The sequence below is a fragment of the Lithobates pipiens genome, unplaced genomic scaffold, assembly GCF_037356315.1.
Source record: "Lithobates pipiens isolate NorthernLeopardFrog02 unplaced genomic scaffold, aLitPip1_a1.2 Scaffold_19, whole genome shotgun sequence".
Taxonomy (NCBI): Eukaryota; Metazoa; Chordata; class Amphibia; order Anura; family Ranidae; genus Lithobates; species Lithobates pipiens.
In genome coordinates this window covers 278,450,823-278,471,382 of record NW_027507764.1, presented here as the reverse complement: position 1 = coordinate 278,471,382, position 20,560 = coordinate 278,450,823, and the positions used below count along the sequence as shown (strand labels likewise).

Below are 20,560 nucleotides of genomic sequence, written 5' to 3'. Positions count from 1 at the left end.
ATTTATGTCGGATCTTTTGTTTTTCGGATTCTGTGCTTTCGTTATTGTTTGTCAAAAGGAAAACGAAAATAGCTGAAATTTGGACGGAAATGCATTCGGACGAAAACGAATGCACATGTCTAGTAATTTTAGAAGATGTCTTATCAGTGGGAGTCTTGGGTGGATCGATAGAGATTATACCCCAGTTGTGCATCTGTTTGATCCTATCTTTGGGAGTTAAAATAGAAATATGATTATTCTGGTATGTGGCTAATGGCTTCAAAGGGAACCCCCATTTGAATGTGATCTTGTGCTCTATGAGTATTATGGTGATTGGTGGAAATGCCTGAAACTTCATAGAGTGAGATTTTGTCCACCCCTGCACAGCGAGGCATGAACGCACAGCTCACTGAACAAATTCAACAGCGCCGAACCAGACTGAACTCCTGCTCATGCTCAGGAGTGACAGCATTCCCGGCCGGCTTCAGAGTCTCAATCGCTGGTTGGGGATGCTGTGCAGTCTGGTTCGGCATTGTTGAATTTGTTCAGGGCTGAGAGCTCGGGAATGCTGCATTGCTGGAGCTGAGGTGATTATTGTTTTGCGTGAATCTGCTAAATTTGCTTTTGACAGTTAAACTTCAGTGACCTCTGTTCATAAGTTAATTGCCAAGGAAATGTTAATATTAACAAATTGTATTCTTATATTCAGTAATAATTTTGCAAAATGTGTGTTGATCTCTGTGTAATGTTATAATTTAGTTTTATGTATATACATTTTGCTCTAGGCCAGTGGTCTCCAAATTGTGGCCCTTTGCTTGCCTTTATCTGACCCTTGGGGCATTATTCCTCCCAGTGACACTAGACACTATTCTGCCTACTGACACCAACAATGGGGCACTGTTTACGCTCACTGATGGCAGAAAAAAAAATTCTATTCCCGCTGGCTAGTGTCTGCCCCCTCCTAAAGTATGAAGGACATTAATCTGGCTCTTTGTTTAAAGAGTTTGGAGACCCCTGCTCTAGGCCATTTTTGTGTAACTCCTTTTTCTTAACTCTGTTTGTCTTTTAGTTTATTCTCCAGACATGCCTTCCCGGCTTCCAATACAGGACATCTGTGCTGGCCTTATTACAAGTATTGGCACTGCAATTAGATATTGGTTTCACTATACGTTAGTGGCCTTTGCCTGGCTGGGAGTTGTACCACTTACAGCATGTAAGTATGAGATATAGCCATACATTTGTAAATCATACGTTATGCTATATATATAACCTTTATCATGTTGTAAGCATTCTTTAATGCCTTCCCCTCCAGAACCTTTATCAGACATACCTGCGGCTGAAGTGGCCTCCTGTTACTGTGGCTGTATCTGAAGAAGAGGTTCACAGAGCTTTGGTGGATTAATTTTGTTTGAGAAACCATGGGCACGCTTCCTTCAAATTAGAAAAGCAGCCTGTATCTTCTACTAGTGATGTTACTAGTCTGGCATCCCTGAAAGACCCCCACTTAAACCACTTAAAGACCAGGCCTCTTTTTCAGACTCGGTGTTTACAAGTTAAAAACAATTATTTTTGCTAGAAGATTACTTAGAAACCCCAAACATTATACATTTTTTGTTCTAACACCCTAGAGAATAAAATGGTGGTCATAGCAGTACTTTTTGTCACACCGTATTTGCGCAGAGGTCTTACAAGTGCACTTTTTTTGGGGAAAAAAATTAACTTTTTTGAATAAAAAATAAGACAACGGTAAGGTTAGCCCAATTTTTTGTTATATTGTGAAAGATAATGTTACGCCGAGTAAATTGATACCCAACATGTCACGCTTCAAAATTGCGCCTGCTCGTGGAATGACGTCAAACCTTTACCCTTAATCTCTATAGACGACATTTAAAAAATTCTACAGGTTGCATGTTTTGAGTTAGAGGAGGTCCAAGTCTAGAATTATTGCTCTCTCTCTAATAATTATGGCGGTGCCTCACGTGTGGTTTGACCACCATTTTCATATACAGGCGCTACTCACATATGCATTAACTTCTGCACGCAAGCTCGTTTTATTTATTTTACTTGATTTTATTTATTTTACTTGATTGTTTTGATTGATTTGTTAGTGACAAAATAAAAATACAAACAAAAACAAATTGGGTCACTTTTATTCCCATTACAAGAATGTAAACATCCCTTGTAATAGAAAAAAGCATGACAGGTCCTCTTAAATATGAGATCTGGGGTCAAAAAGTCCTCGGATCTCATATTTGGACTTAAATGCAAAAAAATAAATAAAAACATTAATAAAAAAAAATTGTAATTTGATAAAATGACAACAGAAAAATGGCCCTTTAAGACGTATGGGCGGAAGTGACGTTTTGAGTCTTTTGACGTCGCTTCCGCCCTGCTATAGTATGGAGACAGGTGGGGGCCATCTTCCCCTCACTCGTCTCCATACCTAGCCACGGACAGTTCCCAATCGCCTCCGCCACTGCCGATGGCAAGCGGAGAGTGGCGGGAGGGGGGGTGGCCCCTCTCCCGCCGCCGATAACTGTGATCTTGCAGCGAATCCGCCGCAGAGACCACCATTATCGTAAACAGAACCCCTACCCGAAAAGATGGATACCTCGGTTGTGGCAGCAGCTGCTGCCTTTACCGAGATATTCCTCTTTTAACTGCCAATGTACATGTTCAGGAGCCGGTCGGCAAGTGGTTAAAGTGGTTGTAAACCCACAAGACAAAGGCATAATGAGCTAGTATGCATAGCATACTAGCTCATTATGAAATATTCACCTTGGTTCGAAGCCCCCACAGCGGCCCGGGGACATGTCTACCGGAGTTCTTTCTGGGGATTGTGGACTCTGGGGCTGTGATTGGCCGGAGCCGTGATGACATCACTCCTGCGCATGCACGTTGGAGCCGCCGGTAACTGCATGTCAGCTGAAGCAAAGTCACAAACGGGCCGTTGCTTCAGTGCGCATGTGCTGGCTGATGCAGTCGGCACATGCTGATACAGGTTTAAGAGATATCCACGGTAACTACAGATAACCGTTATTTTATAGGCTTACCTGTAGTAAAAAGTGGTTTGTAAGGGTTTTACAACCGCTTTAATTTAACCTGTACTTTATGGTGACTGGAAAACTCCTGATAATTTACTCCTCCCAAACTCTACAGGACAATACCCATAAAAGTGTGATGTCAGCGCCCCATTACCATGTCCTGCAATCACTTAAAGCTGTTTATTCATTCAGAAAATGCAAAGCGCTCCCTGAATGACACTTGTGCTAAGCGACCAACCTCTTATGTTTACAATGCACCAAGCTGGTTGCTCAGCATGCTACCTGGAAGCAAATGGATATCGCTGACCTAGTAGTGTCCACTTTAGCGATTTTCAGCTTGTAGGGGGCATCTGCCAGGTATGGTATATGCATAGTTACATTGCCTATATAAAAATGCCTGGAGTTCATCTTTAACCACTTCAGCTCCAGAAGGTTCTTCATGAACGGGCCATTTTTTGCTATCTAGCACTGCACTACTTTAACCAGTAAATGCAGCCATTCATTGCTTTTGCCCAATCGAAATTTACATTGTTTTTTCACTCGGAGTGCTTTCTTATGGTGGCATTTTATCACCACTGAGTTTATTTTTTATTATATAAATAAGACAGAAAATGTTGTTTTTTTTTTTTTTTTTTCGGTTAGGAAACCTATTCAATAAAAACCTAAAAAAAAAAAATCTAATTTCTTCCATTGTGGATTCTACCACAACTTTGGTAAAAAAAATCCCAATATGTTTATATTAATTTGTGTGAAAGTTATAACGTCTGAAAACTATGGTGTATATACATACTGGAATTTAGTTATTTATTTTTATCCTAGTAATGGCGGTGATCAGCGACTTATAGTGGGACTGTGATGGTGTTGTGGGAAATTGGACACTGACACTGACATCACCAGTGGCACTAATACAGTGAATGGTGCTATTATACACTGTCACTGTACTAATGACACTGGCTTGGAAAGGGTTAACATTTAGGAGCAATCAAAGGGTTTACTGGGTGGTCTTTTTACTCAGTAATGTGCTGTCTGTACAGAGGCCTGTGTTATTTACCAACACAGGTCTCTCTTCTGTCACTTGCACAGCCAGTTGGCGTGTTCCGACCTATAAATCTTTGGCCGGGATCCACTGATCTTCTTGTGTTGTAGCGCATGACAGCACAGCCCTATCCAGAAATGCCAGATAACGTACTGTGGGCCGGCAGCTCTCCACGTACATCTACGTGGGCCGGTCGGCAAGTGGTTAAAATACGCTTTGCTGTTTTGTAAACAAAATATTGTATAATGCAGATGGCAAACCTGTATGGCATTTATATCACCCCTGAAGCCTGGCTAAAATACTCCCATTACATTACTATATTCTGACTTATTTCTATCCCCCATAAAGAATGTCATTCAGGGTAGAAGTACTCCTTTTGCCCCAGCAAAGAAAGCCTAAACCACAAACTTGAAAGACTCGTTGCCCCTCTGAAGCTAGGAAGAGTTCCTGTTGTTTTTCCCAGGCTTTAATCCCTAATGTTGGATCCAAGCCAGACTTCTTGAGCCAGTTAGTTATTGCCATTGTTCCAGTTACAGAAAGGTTTTGGGGTTTAACGCAAACCTCTTCACTGTTGCAAAGCAAAAGGGGGCTTCAACCCATCTCTATCTAGACAAACTCCTATTGAGGGAACAGATGGATCAAATTACAATCCTCCCATTCTTTAGACAAGACTTTTTTGTACAAGTTGTGTAAAGTAGCTTCTGCTGTAATGCCACTGGTGTTTTTGTGTGATTTCGTTTTCGTTCTCTCAGAACTTTAAAGACCGCTTTTTGAACCCAGCAGGGAAATTCTACCTTTCTACTCACCGACAACATGGCTTTCCTTATTGCCATGTGCTCTATGGAGCATGTATCTGAATTGGAAACCTTGTCCTGTAACAAACTCTGGTCTTGCACAAAAAGATTGTTTTGAGGTCTAGAGCCTCCTAGGGTGGATTTGGCCTTAAGTTCACCTTTGGAACATGTTAAATTTTCCATCCCACTTATTCCAGCATCTGCAGCCTCTCCCTCCCTCCAATTGCCACTCCCTGTGACAGCAAGCAGGGGATCCTCTTCCAGCACCCACTGCCACAATTTGAAACCAGTGTAGCCGTATGGGGCTCCACCCACACGCTTTGTTTTACACACACATGCTGTTTTTCAAGTGATTTTGTGAGTTTATAGTTTTACATTGTGTTTTTTTTTTTTTTTTTTTTTTTTATAATTGACAATTTTTATTTTATTTTTGTATTGGAAAAATATAAAACCTTAAAGAATGACCACTAAAAATATTACAGAATTCCAAGAGGAATCTGCCATGTCATACATGCTTTAATACTCTCAGATGTCGTATACAGGTTCCAAGTCTGCTGCCAAATTCAGCTAACCTATAGTACATGAACTACTAGAAAAACAAGGCAGTTTGAATGTGTAGAAACATTGTGGTAGGTTCCTATGGAGAGTTTAACATCGACTTCAGACCCTATGGAGTAAACCAGATGCTCATTGGATTCATAAAAAGGAAATAATTGAACATACAAGAGAAAGGTAAAAGGCGAGCATAAGAAACATAGGAAGAACGAGGCTCATCATCCCTGGGTCCACAAAGAATCAGACTCCCAAGCTGAGGTGAGTCTTTAAAGCCCTGGGAGAGCCTCTGAGATGCCAGGGCTCCCAGACCACACAAAATGCGGCCTAATCTATCTGCAATGTGTGCCGTCAGGGAAAGCATAATCTCCCCATCCTTGATCCTAGCATAGAGCTCTGTTGCAGTAGGTGGGGCTTGTCTGTTCCAGTGGAGGGCTATTAAACATCTGGCCACTGTGGGGATATGACTGGTCAGTTTTTTGGCCAAACCCGGTAATTTACGGGGGATTGGCTCTAAAAGATAGTTTTTTGGAGGAGGGTGATATCGACCTCGAAGAGCTGATGGAGGAGTTCCTGGACTGAGCACCAATAGGATTGCAAAGATGGGCACTGCCAATAGATGGATATAGATTAAGGTACCCTGATCCTTACAGCACCGCCAGCAGCTATCAGAGGACAATGGGTATATGGTGTGCAGGGGGGTAGGGGTTGTGTAACAAAAGAATAATGCTTTGTAAGTGTTTTCCTTATAGAGAGTGCAGATAGAACTTTCTTTTCTTGTATCAAGGGACACCGAGCCATAGTAATTACTATGTGGGTTATATCGGACCGACAGGTGCTGGACACTGGCACGCCCCTAAGGCGTGTACTCCCCTATATAACTCCTCCCATTACTGGAAATCATCCGTTTTTTCGCCAGTGTCTAAGGTGTTGGTCACGAATAAAGATGTGATGTGCTGAGCTCCACTGGTAGTAATCCTTGCTGGGGTTAGCCGTGCTGACCGGATCCATTCTGATGTCTTTTCATGGGCTAAATGAATGGTACCCAGGCCTCGTGTTGGAACAAACGAGGTTTTGCTTGTGAATGCTTCTCTTTGAGAGCTGGGCCCTGGGATCCAGTACTTTTTATGGCCTCACTACGAAAGTTTTTACTGGCAGGGTGCTGTCGCAGGTCCAGGATTGTGGGTAACCCGAGGGTTCCCGGTTCCTGAAGGTTTCCTAAAAGGTCTCGGAGCCTTCCATGAAGGGTGAAGATTGGGTCTTTATCTCTGATAAAACCCTGCTGCGAGGATAAGGTAAGGGAGATTTTCTCAGCAATTTCTCCTTCTATGTATAATGTTGTCATGCCTATGTGTCACCACTAGGGATGAGCTTTGAGTTTGAGTCCTGTTCGACTCGAACATTGCCTGTTCAGCGAACAATTTGGGGTGTTCGTGGCAAATTTGAAAAGCTGCGGAACACCCTGTACAAGTCTATGGGTGAAATCTAAAGTGCTAATTTTAAAGGCTAATATGCAAGTTATTGTCATAAAAAGTGTTTGGGGACCTGAGTTCTGCCCCGGGGGACATGTATCAATTCAAAAAAAAGTTTTAAAACTGGCAGTTTTTTCGGGAGCGGTGATTTTAATAATGCTTAAAGTGATACAATAAAAGTGTAATATTCCTTTAAATTTCGTACCTGGGGGTGTGTATAGTATGCCTGTGAAGAGGTGCATGTTTTCCGTGCTTAGAACTGTCCCTGCACAAAGTGTCATTTCTGCAGGAAAAAAAAGTAATTTAAAATCACTCGTGGCTATAATGAATTGTCGGCTCCCCGTAATATAGAGAACAGTCATTAAAAGTCATTGATAAAAAAATAAAAAGCATGGGGTTCCCCCAGATTCAATCACCGGGCTCTTCAGGTCTGGTATGGATATTAAGGGGAACCCCGCCTTCAAATAAAAAAAAAATGATGTGGAGTTCCCCCAAAATATCCTTCCCAGACCCTTTAGGTCTGGCATGGATTTTAAGGGGAGCTGGTTGGTGGTTGTGGGGGTCTGCATATCAGAATCTGGAAGCCCCCTTTAACAAGGGGACCCCCAGATCCCCCCTGTTTGAAATGGTAAGGGGGTACAAAGGTACCCTTACCATTAAACAAAAAGTATAAAAAATAGCTAAAAAAGACACACACACACACACACACACCGTTGCAAAAGTCCTTTATTAAAAATAAAAAATAAAATTAAGAAGATTCCAGCGGTGGTAATCCACTTTTGCTATCCAGCGACGGATGATCATCTCTCCAGGGTCCAGCGATGGGTGATCTCTTCCTCCAGCTCAGCTCCTCCATCATCTGTCTCCACCGGAGACACTGCGGGGAACCCGGTAGCCTGATACTACTTATATGAGAAGGGCGGGGCCACCCGTCACCTGACCCCGCTCCCCTCTGACGCAAGGGGAAAGCCCGGCTTCCCCAATGATGTGCGGGTGACCCCCGCCCCCCCCCCCCCTCTGATGTAACCCAGGTCCCCAAACACTTTTTTTTACAATAACTGGCATATTAGACTTTAAAATTAGCACTTTTTATTTTGAACGTTCAAGTCACATAGACTTAAATAGGTTTCTAAAGTTCACACCAAGTTTAGGTCTGTTTGCAGGTTCTGGTGCGAACCGTACCGGGGGGTGTTCGGCTCATCCTTAGTCACCACTTATGGCTGTATTGAGCACTCACCGTTCTGACATTGGAAACAGCACAGAAGCCTTCATCGCCTCTCCTCCAGCTGGAACAGACCCTCTGGTAAGAAAGGGGTCTGGTCTCTTCCTGTGCCCCCAGATTGGCTTTTTTCCCCTTCGGGGGACATGCCAAGACAGTTGCCTCTTTTTTGGGAAAAAATAAAGGGCAGACCGCGGCTGCTCGTGGAGGTTTTACCCCCCCGCCATACTGCAGACACCGCTCGTGTGGGAAAATGCTATCCTTGGAAAAGGAGGGGGGCCGTATTCCACGCAGTGGGGGGTAGGTAATGGCGTCGGACGCCAACCACACTTTCAGGGAGTGCTTAAAGGGAAAGTAAACCCTGATGGGTTCACTTCCTCTTTGTCTCCCTGCAAAGGTGAAGCATAATGGGCTACTATGCATCGCATAGTAGACCATTATGTGTCACTCACCTGACACAGGAGCCAGCTATGTCACCGCTGTCCCCTGTAGTCTAGAGCATCCATCTTCCGGGTATCGCTGCTCCGGCCACTCAGCGGCACACTGCTAACGGCGATAGTGTGCATGCACGCCGCTGTCTACGGCACATGCGCAGTAGACAGCTGTCACTGTCTTGTAATAAATATCTCCTAAACCGTGTAGGTTTAGGAGATATTTATTTGACCTACAGGTAAGCCTTAATCTAGGCTTACCTGTAGGTCAAAGTGATTTGTAAGGGTTTACGACCAATTTAAAGCACTGTGAGTGAAGCTGCTGCCTGGTGATGGACGGACAGAGCAGAGAGGTTGGCTGGATCAGGTTTGACACAGGCATTTCCCTTTGACACATCGTAGAGTAAAGAAGTTGGGATTAATAGCAGCTGTTGTGCTGTACTATAGCCTAGCAAGTTTACATTCTTTTGCTGGTAGTGCCTCTGCTTCGTGCTTTTAAACTATAAGTTGCAAAGGGACCAGGAACTCTTCTGAGGGGCTATTTTATTCCTCCATAGTGGGGTTAAATGTAGCAGATCCCCATCTAGTGCTCAAGACCCTCCTTTTGGAGGTTCAGGACGCTGGGGATCAGGCAGATCTTTCCCAAAGATTTGGAAGATACTGGTTTATCCTCTTCTGAGGAGCCTAATATAGGAGTAACAACACAAGACTTACTAAATTGGTTCGCTCAACCTTTTTGCATCCCTTGCGTTTGCCTTTTATGTTTACATAAACAGTTGGTCATTAATATTATTAACATCATACATATATACCATTCATATCTTCATGTCAGGTTAGAATATCTGCGGGATGCCAATTAAAGTGATTTGATCTAGATTTATGAGTTCTGACATTGTCATGTATATTTATGCTACTGCTGTGTATATGTCTGCACATGCATTTCTTTATTGATTGTAATATATATAAAGCCCCCTCCTTGTTTGGTTTGCTAGGATAGGGGCATTTAGTGACGATATCGTGCTTCATTGGTACACTTGTCCATTATTCTCTTTCTCTGTCTTCCCCAAGTTCTCTTTTTTTTCTATGTCCTCTGGATTGGTCTTGCATCTTTAGCTGTTAGGTACTAGGTCCTTTTTAGGATTGTTTGCTTGTGGGTTTCACCAATTTATACAGTCTACTTTGTTTGATAATATATTTTACACGTTGATAATACCTTGACAATAACTTGATAATATTTATACATCTTCGACCAATTATCTGTGGGGTTCTGCTTTGCTCAGCGGTTGTTCTTTGTCCGATCAAGAATATATATAAATTGGTTCTGGTTTTAATTATACACATATCTTTCATTACTTTACATGTATTCTACTATGAACCTTTTTTTACGATACAATAGGGACTAGAGGTTACAACCCATTTGGTCAATGGCCTACATGTCAGTATATATATGGTGGAAGGATATCATTTTTGAGATCTCTAAACATGTTGTCTGGAAGCTTTAACTCATAAGCATTAATTGTATAAAGTCCACGCTGCAGCATGTCATTTTGATCAAGGTGATGAACACGATTGCCATCCTAAATTGGATGGCTTAAACGGGTTTGTCCCTGTTCTAGTTTCACATATACTTTGGGTTTTCCGGAATTCTGAGATATATTATAATATAATATATATATATATTATTATAATATAATATTTATAATATATATATATATATATATATATATATATATATATATATATATATATATATATTATTTTATATATATATATATTATTTTATATATATATATATATATTATTTTATATATATATATATATATATTATTTTATATATATATATATATATATATATTATTTTATATATATATATATATATATATATTATTTTATATATATATATATATTATTATATATATATATATATATATATTATTATATATATATATATATATTATAATATATATATTTATTATAAATTTGCCTAAATGCAAGCATTTCTATCGTCCATTTTTTGCGACAGTGCGACATCACAAACATTGATAATTTAGTTTTTGTTTATATAAGCATTCTTAGGTTCTTTCAATACATATTCATTTACCTATACTATACACATATTTTCGATTTCTTCATGTATGGCTATTTATGCCACTTTTTTTCTAAAATCCATTGGTTTGACTCTTAATATGTATATGGAACCACATTATATATATCACTGGCACTTTTTTCTTCACATTATTACTATACGATATTTAGTTTCACGGTATATATATTTTCCTCTTATCTCTTTTTTTCTACATTTGTATATGTTACCCAGATTCACTCCATATTTTAGAAAAAAAATTTTGTCTTCGTTTTTACTTGTTCACATATACATAATGTTTGAATATAAACTGATGTTTTTTTTCTGGTTTTCACGCTTTACAATTCATGTATTTGTATATTATTATACACACTGTCACTTGGCACATAAATCATTAGATTTTTCTTTTTATTTGCGCACAGTAAAATAAAATACATTATTTTCATTCACTCGTTACTTTTTTCTCTTTTTTGAGTTTTATTTAAAGCACATACGACCACAAGTTTTTGGAACGAATTATAAAGACAACATGTGTAGAGATCTCAAAATCACAGTTCTCTAGCTGCAATGGGTTTTTGTCATGAACCATCAAGATCACATGATGTTTTTCTTAGAGTATATATTTGTTTCTTATTTTCAATGGTCACTAGCTATGAGTAAGCACTGATTTCAGTGTGAAATGCATCAGCATTTTGTTCTGTATCACGTTTGCTGTGTATTGTGTTATGTGATCTTTATTTTACAATAAAAGGCACAAGAAATTAGATCCTTTAGGAGTGTGGCTGTCCAGAGTTTTTCAATTTCCTCTCATCATAAGACGGCTTTCTTATGCACTCTCACTAAGTTGGTTTGTTCAACTCTTTTGCTGCCTGCAGCGCAGGCTCTTGATGATACCATCTCTAAGTTAGGATCATTAAAACCTTCTCCGTCTGGGGATGCCTTTCCTATATATGCATGGCTAAGGAAGCTTATGTATGCTGAATGGGAACATCCGGATAAACAATATTATCCGTCTGAGATCCTCCACACCTTATCCTATGGAAGAAGGTTTCTATAAGAAATGGGTGGTTCCAGCAGTTGATGCTGCAATTGCCTCAGTGAATAAGAATCTCACATGTCCGGTTGATAAAGCGCTCATGTTAAAGGATCCAGCAGATAAAAAGTTGGAGCTTCTTTCTAAGAACCATATGGCTTTAGTAAGTTCAGCAGCGCAGTTCTCGATATGGACTGGACTGGGATCACAATTGGCATATCTCAGTCCATTAAGGAACAGTTTGAGGAGATGCTTAAAGTTATGCCTGATGAACAGGCCCAACATTGCGCTGATTTATCAGATGCACTGTGCTTCACAGTAGACGCTATGAGAGATGCTGTCATTCAGATATCACGGCTTATGCTTGGAGTAGTGCATTCTCGCAGAATTCTTTGGCTGAAAAGTTGGTCAGCCGAAGCGTCGTGTTTGGATAAATACCTACAAAAGATCTCTAATGGCAAAAGCTCTCTTTTACCAGTAAAGAATAAATTCAGACATTTATCTTTTTAAGTGGGCTTCTTCTCCTGTACCAGGGACATCCGCCTCTAGGCAGTCTCAACGGACTCAATCGTCAGGTTCAAGGGGAAAACTCCAAGGGCAGCACTGAGGTCAGAAGAGATCTTGTGGCAGAAAGCCCACAAAACAGAGTGCTAAAGCCTTCTTATGAAGGGGTGCCCCCGCTCACTCAGGTGGGGGTAAGTCTCCCGCAATTCTCAAGGATCTGGCAGGAACAATGTCAAGACAGATGGGTGGCTTCTGCCATTTCTCTAGGTTACAAACGAGAGTTCCCGTCTCCTCGGTTTCTAAGGTCAAATGTTCCCAAGGATCCAGAGAAAAAGAAGGCACTCCTCCTAGCACTGGATCATCTATTATCCAAGTCGGTGATATCAGAAGTTCCCTTAGAGGAACAAGGCACAGGTTTTTATTCAAACCTCTTTACGGTTCCAAAACCAAACGGTGAAGTAAGACCTGTTTTAGATCTCAGAGATCTGAATCGGCACTTGAACATCTGATACTTTCACGTGGAGTCAATCCGGTCGGTTGTAGCCATCCTCCAAGGAGGGGAATTTTTGTCTTCTATCGATATCAAAAAGTTATATTTCCCGCTCACCAGAAATTTCTGTGCTTCAAAGAAGAAAATCATAATTTTCAGTTTGTGGCCCTGCCGTTTGGTCTAGCTACAGCACCACAGGTGTTCTCAAAAATTCTGGCGCCTCCTTTAGCCAGACTAAGGGCTCAGGGCATAACGGTCCTAGCCTACTTTATACTATCTGCTTTTAATGGATCATTCAGTTTCAGGGCTAAACCACAGTCTGGTCACAACGGTAAACTATCTGGAATCACTAGGCTGGATTCTCAACCTAGAAAAATCCCCCTTAGAACCAAGGAGATTACAGTACCTGGGTCTGGTCATAGATACCATACAGAAAAAGGTATTTCTACCCCAGAAAAGAATCGGGTGCATTGTAGAGCTAATTTAACTCATCAAGGCAAAGAAAAAACTTCCATTCAGTTGCGCAAGAGACTGAGAAAAATGGTGGCCCCCTTCGAGGCCGTCCCTTACACGCAGTTTCATTCAAGATTGCTACAAAAGGCCTTAGATTTTCCAATTCGTATGGCTCCCAATATATGTCAAAGCCTAAATTGGTTCAAATCCAGCAACCTTCAAAAAGGAAAATCGTTTCTACCAGTCTCTTGGAAAGTGGTGACTACGGGTGCCAGTCTTCTAGGCTAGGTAGCAGTCCTGAAAGAGGATTCTGTCCAGGGGAAGTGGTCCAAGTTGGAAAGGACCTTGCCTATCAACATTTTGGAGATTCAGGCAGTTCATCTTGCTCGAAGTCCTGGACAGTCAGACTGAGGGACTGTCCTGTCAGTGTTCAGTCCGCCAATGCCACGGCTGTGGCTTACACGTTTTTTTTTTTTCCTCCCTGAGTTCATCAGTAGCTGCCTATCACTATTGATGAAAACTGCTGGTCAGTTTTTCATTACAACTGCAATTTTATTTTTTATTTTTTTTACAGGAATACAGAGATGAACAATTAAGTGGTATGTTACTCTAGATTTATTTGTGAACATAGTTAAAAACCAAAACACATTTTCCAATTCCAAAGTCTACATTCCTTTTTTTTTTTTTATATATTTTTATACATATAGAACAAAAACAATTCCCCTTTACCTCTTCTTACTCTGTGGCCCAAAACCCTAAAGGGCCACCAAAACCAGCAAAAAAACCCCTTTTTTTTCTGCCTCTCCAGCAACCATCTAATGCATCTGGGAAGCATTTATTCAATGTTGACGGAGTATAGTACCAAAGTGTTAATAAGTTGTAATTCAACTCCTGTATCTTAGAACACCTGGATGATTTTAACGTCAGGTGTATTATTTTCTGACGTTGGTCTGGTGTGAACATTTGATCTAGGTCTCTCTCCCACTTACCCAGACTTGTCAATATAAAGTCCTCTTGAGGTGCTGTCAACAATGCGTACATCTTAGAGACAATATGGGAAAGAGGCTCCCACTCCTCACAATATGTCTCAAATTTTGTACGTGGTGATCCGTAACTATCCGTAGGTCCCAATGTCTCCAAAAAATGTTGTGCCTGCCAGAAAGGTATTTTATATTGGGGGGGATGATGATAGTCAGAGTGGGTCATAAAACTGTAGTATAATGGGTGAGGAAACCAATATCTAAATGTAGGCCATTGTTTTGTGTATGAAAAAAGTTTTATTCTTAGTTCAAACGTTTTCCTTTCCTGGATAGTTATGGAATTCCCTTTTAAGAACTGAAACATTGAAGTCTTCTATAGTGTGGTCCGGTTGTGAGAAATGATGTCCCACAGGTGTGCAGGAACTGTCTTCCTTATGTTCCTTGATGGTATGTTTGTGCAAATTCATCCTCACTCACAACTTTTGTCCTGTTTCACCAACATAAGATCCCTTTGCTACACCTGTTGCATTGAATCAGGTACACCACATTACTGGAGGTACAGCTGTATGAGCCCGTGATATAAACACTGCTAGTTTCCTGCAAGACACCACTGATTTTTTGAACAAGCTTAACAATATACAACAATTAACACCAAAAACGCTTCTAGTCACTATGGAGCATATGAGGGAATGGTTGGAGACACTCAGCTGTCAGTCCTTGTTCACATCTCCACAGAGCAGGAACAAACATTTCCACGTGCCTTTTTTGGGTGTTTTGGAGCATTTCCAAGCAGCCCATTCACTTTAAAAAATACTTTGTAAATAAAGAACATCACAAATGTGCACACCTGGAGGAATATATGGACACATTGGATTACCATTTTAATATGTTTATTGCTGAAATGCTGGTTTTGTCATAAGATATATACATTTTCAGTTCAGTCTGATTTTGATATATTTATACATTCATTTACAGGAAACTATGAATGATGCAGCCATGTGGGTGGAGCCCTAAATGGCCACACTGTTTTCAAATAGCAACAGCTGGTGTGGGGAGAAGATCTGTAGCCCACTGTCAGTGAGGGAGAGGCTGCAAATGCTGGTCCATGTTACCTGTTCCACCCTAAAAATTTGTGGAACACATAACATGTTTCAAAGGTATTTTAAAAAGCAAAACCCGTGGCAGCACTCCACTTTTTCAGTAAGAAATTAACTACTATCGTGTACTTTATCCACAAGTTTGGAACAATGATTCTTTGCCAAATACATTCATTCAGAGTTTAATTTATCATGCAGATTATGTATTTTATTTTGTATTGGCCTTTTTTGTAGAAGATTGTGCATAGTCATGTGTGTATTTTCTTTGCAGGTCGTATTTACAAGTGTCTGTTTACTGGCTCTGTGAGCTCACTACTGACTCTACCGTTGGATATGTTGTCCACGTAAGTTTTTTTTTAAAAGTTCATATTTGTGTCACTGACCCATTGGTACACATTTCAATAGGTCATTTTTATTTTACTCAAATTTAAACGGCATCTACAAAAATGGAGTATGAGTAGACTGGTAATATTTACTTACCCCAGCTCACATAACTTTGAGACTTGAGCAATGTGTGTGTGTGTGTGTATATATATATATATATATATATATATATATATATATATATATATATATATATATATATATATATATATATATATATATATATATATATATATATATATATATATAAATAATTTTTTTTTCTTTATTTTGTCTAAGTACTGAGGGGATTTCAGTATAACATTTGTTGTATTCCTGTCTCTCCATCAGGTGGGAATGGGCTACTTCTTCCTAGGATACTGACTGGGTTTGATATATCAATAGACAACTGTTAAATAAATTAATAAGAATATCAAATGAAACTCTCATTGTGAACCATGCAACTATGGTGTGCACTGTACAGCCATCAATTCCGTTGCCAGAATGCTTCCTATGTGCCATGGTTAAAGTCATTATTAAAACGTAGTTGGTCACATATGACTTCAACATCCGTATTATATTCATCTGCCTTTCTCCCTACTAAATATATATTTCTCTTTATCTATGTATGTATGTGGATCCTAAACAGAAACACCACTTTGTAAAGATTGTTTTTTACCTAGTCATCTTTCAGGATGGCTTTTAGAGAGATGCTCCTCCAACCTAATATAGGAAACATAAATCCAAAAAAGGTAATACCTGGTGTACCTCAGTCTCCTCCGGCTCACAGCTATTATATTCTTCTGTCAGGTCTCTGTGCTAGGTGCTAAGGACTGCCTGGGCTGAAATGCCCTTTTTCGGGGGCAGCCTCCCTGGGGAGGTTTTCTACACTATATTATATATATATATATATATATATATATATATATTTTTTTTTTTTTATTATAAAACCTTTTTTTCTTTTCTTACATTAGGGGACACAGAGCCATAGTAATTACTATGTGGGTTATATATCGGACCAACAGGTGCTGGACACTGGCACACCCCTGTACTCACCTATATAATTCCTCCCATTACTGGGAGTCCTCAGTTTTTTTTTTTTCCGCCAGTGTCTAAGGTGTTGGTCACGAGTAAATATGTGCTGTGCTGAGCTCCACGGGTAGTAATCCTTGATGAGGGCTAGCCATGCTGACCAGATCCGTTCTAATGTCTTTTCATGGGCTAAATGAATGGTACCCGGGCCTCGTGTCCAAAGAAATTAGGTTTTGCTTGCGAACGCTTCTATTTAGAGAGCTGGGCCCTGGGATCCCAGTACTTTTTGGTAGTTAGGCCATACAGTTTTTACTGGCAGGGTGCTGTCGCAGGTCCAGGATTATGGGTAACCCGAGGTTCCCTGATTCCTGAAAGTCTCCTATAAGGTCTCGGAGCCTACCATGAAGGTTGAAGATTGGAACTTTATCTCTGATAAAACCCTGCTGCAAGGCTAAAGTAAGGGAGATTTTCTCACGAATTTCTCCTGTTATGTATAGTGTTGTCATGCCTATGTGTCACCACTGGGGGCTGCATTGCGCACTCACCATCCTTAGCCTGGAAACAGCAGTGGACTTCGCTCTCCTCTCCTCTGAGGCGGAACATACCCTCTGGTAAGAAAAGGGGGGGGGGGTCTGGTGTCTTCCTGTGCCCCCAGATTGGCTTCAGGGAATAATGCCAGAACAGTTACCACTTTGCTTTTGAAAAAGAGTAGACAGAGGCCACTCGGCGGAGGATTTACCCCCCCCCCCACCATGCTGCATATGCTGGGAAAATGCTCTTCTTTGAAAAGAAAGGGGGCGGCGGCATGGTATTTCGTGTTGGGGGGGGGGGGGGGGGGGCTCGTGGCTAATGACGTCAGATGCCGGCCACACGTCCAGGAAGTGTTTAAAGCACTGTGAGTGAAGCTGCAGCCTGGCGGTGGAGGGACAGAGCAGAGAGGTTGGCTGGATCAGGTTTGACACATTGTACTGTAAGAAGCTGGGATTAATAGAAGCTATTGTGCTTTACTATAGCCTAGCAAGTTTACATTATTTTGCTGGTAGTGCCTCTGCTTTGTGCTTTAAGCTATGAGTGACAAAGGGACCAGGAACTCCTCTAAGGGTTCTAAGGGGTCAGTGGTTACACAACAAATTTAAAACCCTTTCCAAAAGAATGTCATCCTCCTCTGAGAGTGTTGCGGCTGGTCAAATTGAGCCATGCAGTCGCACAAGACGCTTCAGCCCCTGAGTATGTTACATGAGAGGTTTTGTCTTCTACCATTGCCAATTTGGAAAAGAGTGATGTTATTTTATCCCTCCATAGTGGGGTTAATCGTAGCAGATCCCCATCTAGTGCTCAAGGCCCTCCTTTGGAGGTTCAGGATGCTAGGGATCAGGCAGATCTTCCCAAAGATTTGGAAGATACTGGTTTATCCTCTTCTGAGGATCCTAATATAGTAGGAGTAACATCATAAGACAGCTTGCTTGTGCACTCTTACTAAGTTGGTTCATTCAACTTTTTTGCTACTTGCAGCTCGCAGGCTCTTGATGATCCCACCTCTAAGTTAGGATAATTAAAACCTCCTCCGTCTGGGGATGCCTCTCCTATTCATGCATGGCTAAGGAAGATTATGTATGTTGAATAGGAACATCCGGATAAACAATGTTATCCTCCTAAGAGATTCTCCACACTGTATCCTATGGAAGACTATTTCTATAAGAAATTGGAGGTTCCAGTGGTTGATGCTGCGATTGCCTCAGTGAATAAGGATCTCACATGTCCGGTTGATGATGCGCTCATGTTAAAGGATCCATATATAAAATACAGATATAAAAAGTTAGAGCTTCTTTATAAAACCATATGGCTTTAGTAAGTTTAGCAGCGCAGCCGGTTCTTGCCGCAATGGGTGTATCCCAGTCCATTAAGGAATAGATTGAGGAGATGTTTAAATTTCTGCCTGATGAACAGGCCCAACATTGCGCTGATTTTATTGATTTGGATAAATACCTACAGAACATCTCTAATGGCAAAAGCTCTCTTTTACCAGTAAAGAAGAAATTCAGACATTTCTCCTTTAAGCAGGCTTCTTCTCCTGTACCAGGGGCATCAGCCTCTAGGCAGTCTCGACGGCATCAAGCGTCAGGTTCAAGGGGAAAACCTCAAGGGCAGCACCAGGGTCAGAAGAGATCTTGGGACAGAAAGCCCACAAAATAGAGTGCTAAAGCCCCCTTATGAAGGGGCACCCCCACTCGCTTGGGTGGGGGGAGGGCTCCTGCAATTCTCAAGGATCTGGCAGGAGCATTGTGAAGACAGATGAGTGGCTTCTGCCATTTCTCTAGGTTACAAACTAGAGTTCCGAGTTTTTCCGTCTCCTCGGTTTCTAAGGTCAAATGTTTCCAAGGATCCAGAGAAGAAGGCTCTCCTTCTAACACTGGATCATCTACTATCCAAATGGGTGATATCAGAAGTTCCCTTAGAGAAACGAGGCACAGGTTTTTATTCAAACCTCTTTACCGTTCCAAAGCCAAACGGGGAAGTAAGACCTATTCTAGCTCTCAGAGATCTGAATCTGCAGTTGAATATCCGATCCTTTCGCATTGCGTCAATCCGGTCGCTTGTAGCCATCCTCCAAGGAGGGTAAATTTTGGCTTCTATCGATTATCAAAAGATGCATATATCCACGTGCCAATATTTCTCGGTCACCAGAAATTTCTGTGCTTCGAAGTAGAAAATCATTTTGTGGCCCTGCCATTCGGTCTAGCCACAGCACCACGGGTGTTCTCAAAAATTCTGGCGCCTCCTTTAGCCAGATTAAGGGCTAGGGTATAACAGTCCTAACCTACTTAGACGATCTACTTTTAATAGATCATTCAGTTTCAGTTCTAAACCACAGTCTGGTCACAGCGTTAAGCTACCTGGAATCTCTAGCCTGGATTCTCAACCTAGAAAAATCCTCCTTTTAAAACCATCAAGGAGATTACAGTACCTGGGTCTGGTCATGATACCATACTGAAAAAGGGATTTCTACTCCAGAAAAGAATCAGTTCCATTGTAGAACTAATTCATTTCATCAAGGTAAAGAAAAAGCCTTACATTCGGTTGTGTGAGACTATTGGGAAAAATGGTTGCCTCCTTTGAGGCCATCCCTTAAGCTCAGTTTCATTCAAGATTGCTACAAAACGCAATCCTGTCGGCCTGGAACAAGAAGGTTCAGGACTTTGATTTTCCAATTCGTCTGGCTCCAGAGGATTCTGTCCATGGGGAAGGGGTCCAAGTTGGAAAGGACCTTGCTTATCAACATTTTGGAAATTCGGGCAGTTCGCCTGGCTCTAAAGTCCTGGATGGTCAGACTGAGGGACTGTCCTGTCAGGATTCAGTCCGACAATGCCATGGCTGTGGCTTACATCATTCACCAGGGGGGCACGAGGAGTCGTGCAGCCCAAAAAGGTGACTCATGTTCTGTCCTGGGCAGAACACACAACGTGCCTTGCCTATTGGCAGTTTTCATTCCTGGTATAGAGAATTGGCAGGGGGACTACTTGAGTATCCAACAATTATTTTCCGGGAGAATGGTCTCTTCACCCCGACATCTTCCTAGCGATATGACAGAATTGGGGTACTCCGGACGTAGACCTGTTCGCGTTCAGATTCAACAAGGTCGACAACTTTGTGTTGAACAAAGGACCCGCTAGCTTGTGAAGAGACGCATTAGTCTTCCCATGGGATCAGTTTTTTCTCTGTTCTATGCAGTTCCTCCAGTTCTGCTTCTTCTGCGTCTTCTTCACAGGATCAAGCAGGAACAAAAGGTGGCCCCAGCGTGGCCCAGAAGATCTTGGTTAGCCAAGATCGTAAAGATGGCAGTAGGAGTTCCTTGGACTCTGCCATTACGGCCAGACCTTCTCGCGCAAGGTCCGGTATATCTGGAAAGTTTTTTTTTTCTCCCCTAAAGTCTTGAAAAAAGATCTCTGTTTAAGGAAGAAGATGCATTTCTAAGGGAGATATGTTCCAGGGCTTGATGT

General features: G+C 41.3%; 1 protein-coding gene across 6 annotated transcripts in view; it reads left to right on the top strand.

Moving 5' to 3' along the window:
- The window catches only part of MARCHF6 (membrane associated ring-CH-type finger 6), a 1,566,402-nt gene that overhangs the window by 135,330 nt on the left and 1,410,512 nt on the right, over positions 1-20,560 (top strand). For all 6 annotated transcript variants that reach the window (XM_077491957.1, XM_077491954.1, XM_077491953.1 and 3 more), the window contains 2 exons: positions 1,049-1,192; positions 15,439-15,511. In XM_077491957.1, the coding sequence (XP_077348083.1) occupies positions 1,049-1,192; positions 15,439-15,511 (217 nt within the window). The remainder of the gene's footprint in view (positions 1-1,048; positions 1,193-15,438; positions 15,512-20,560) is intronic.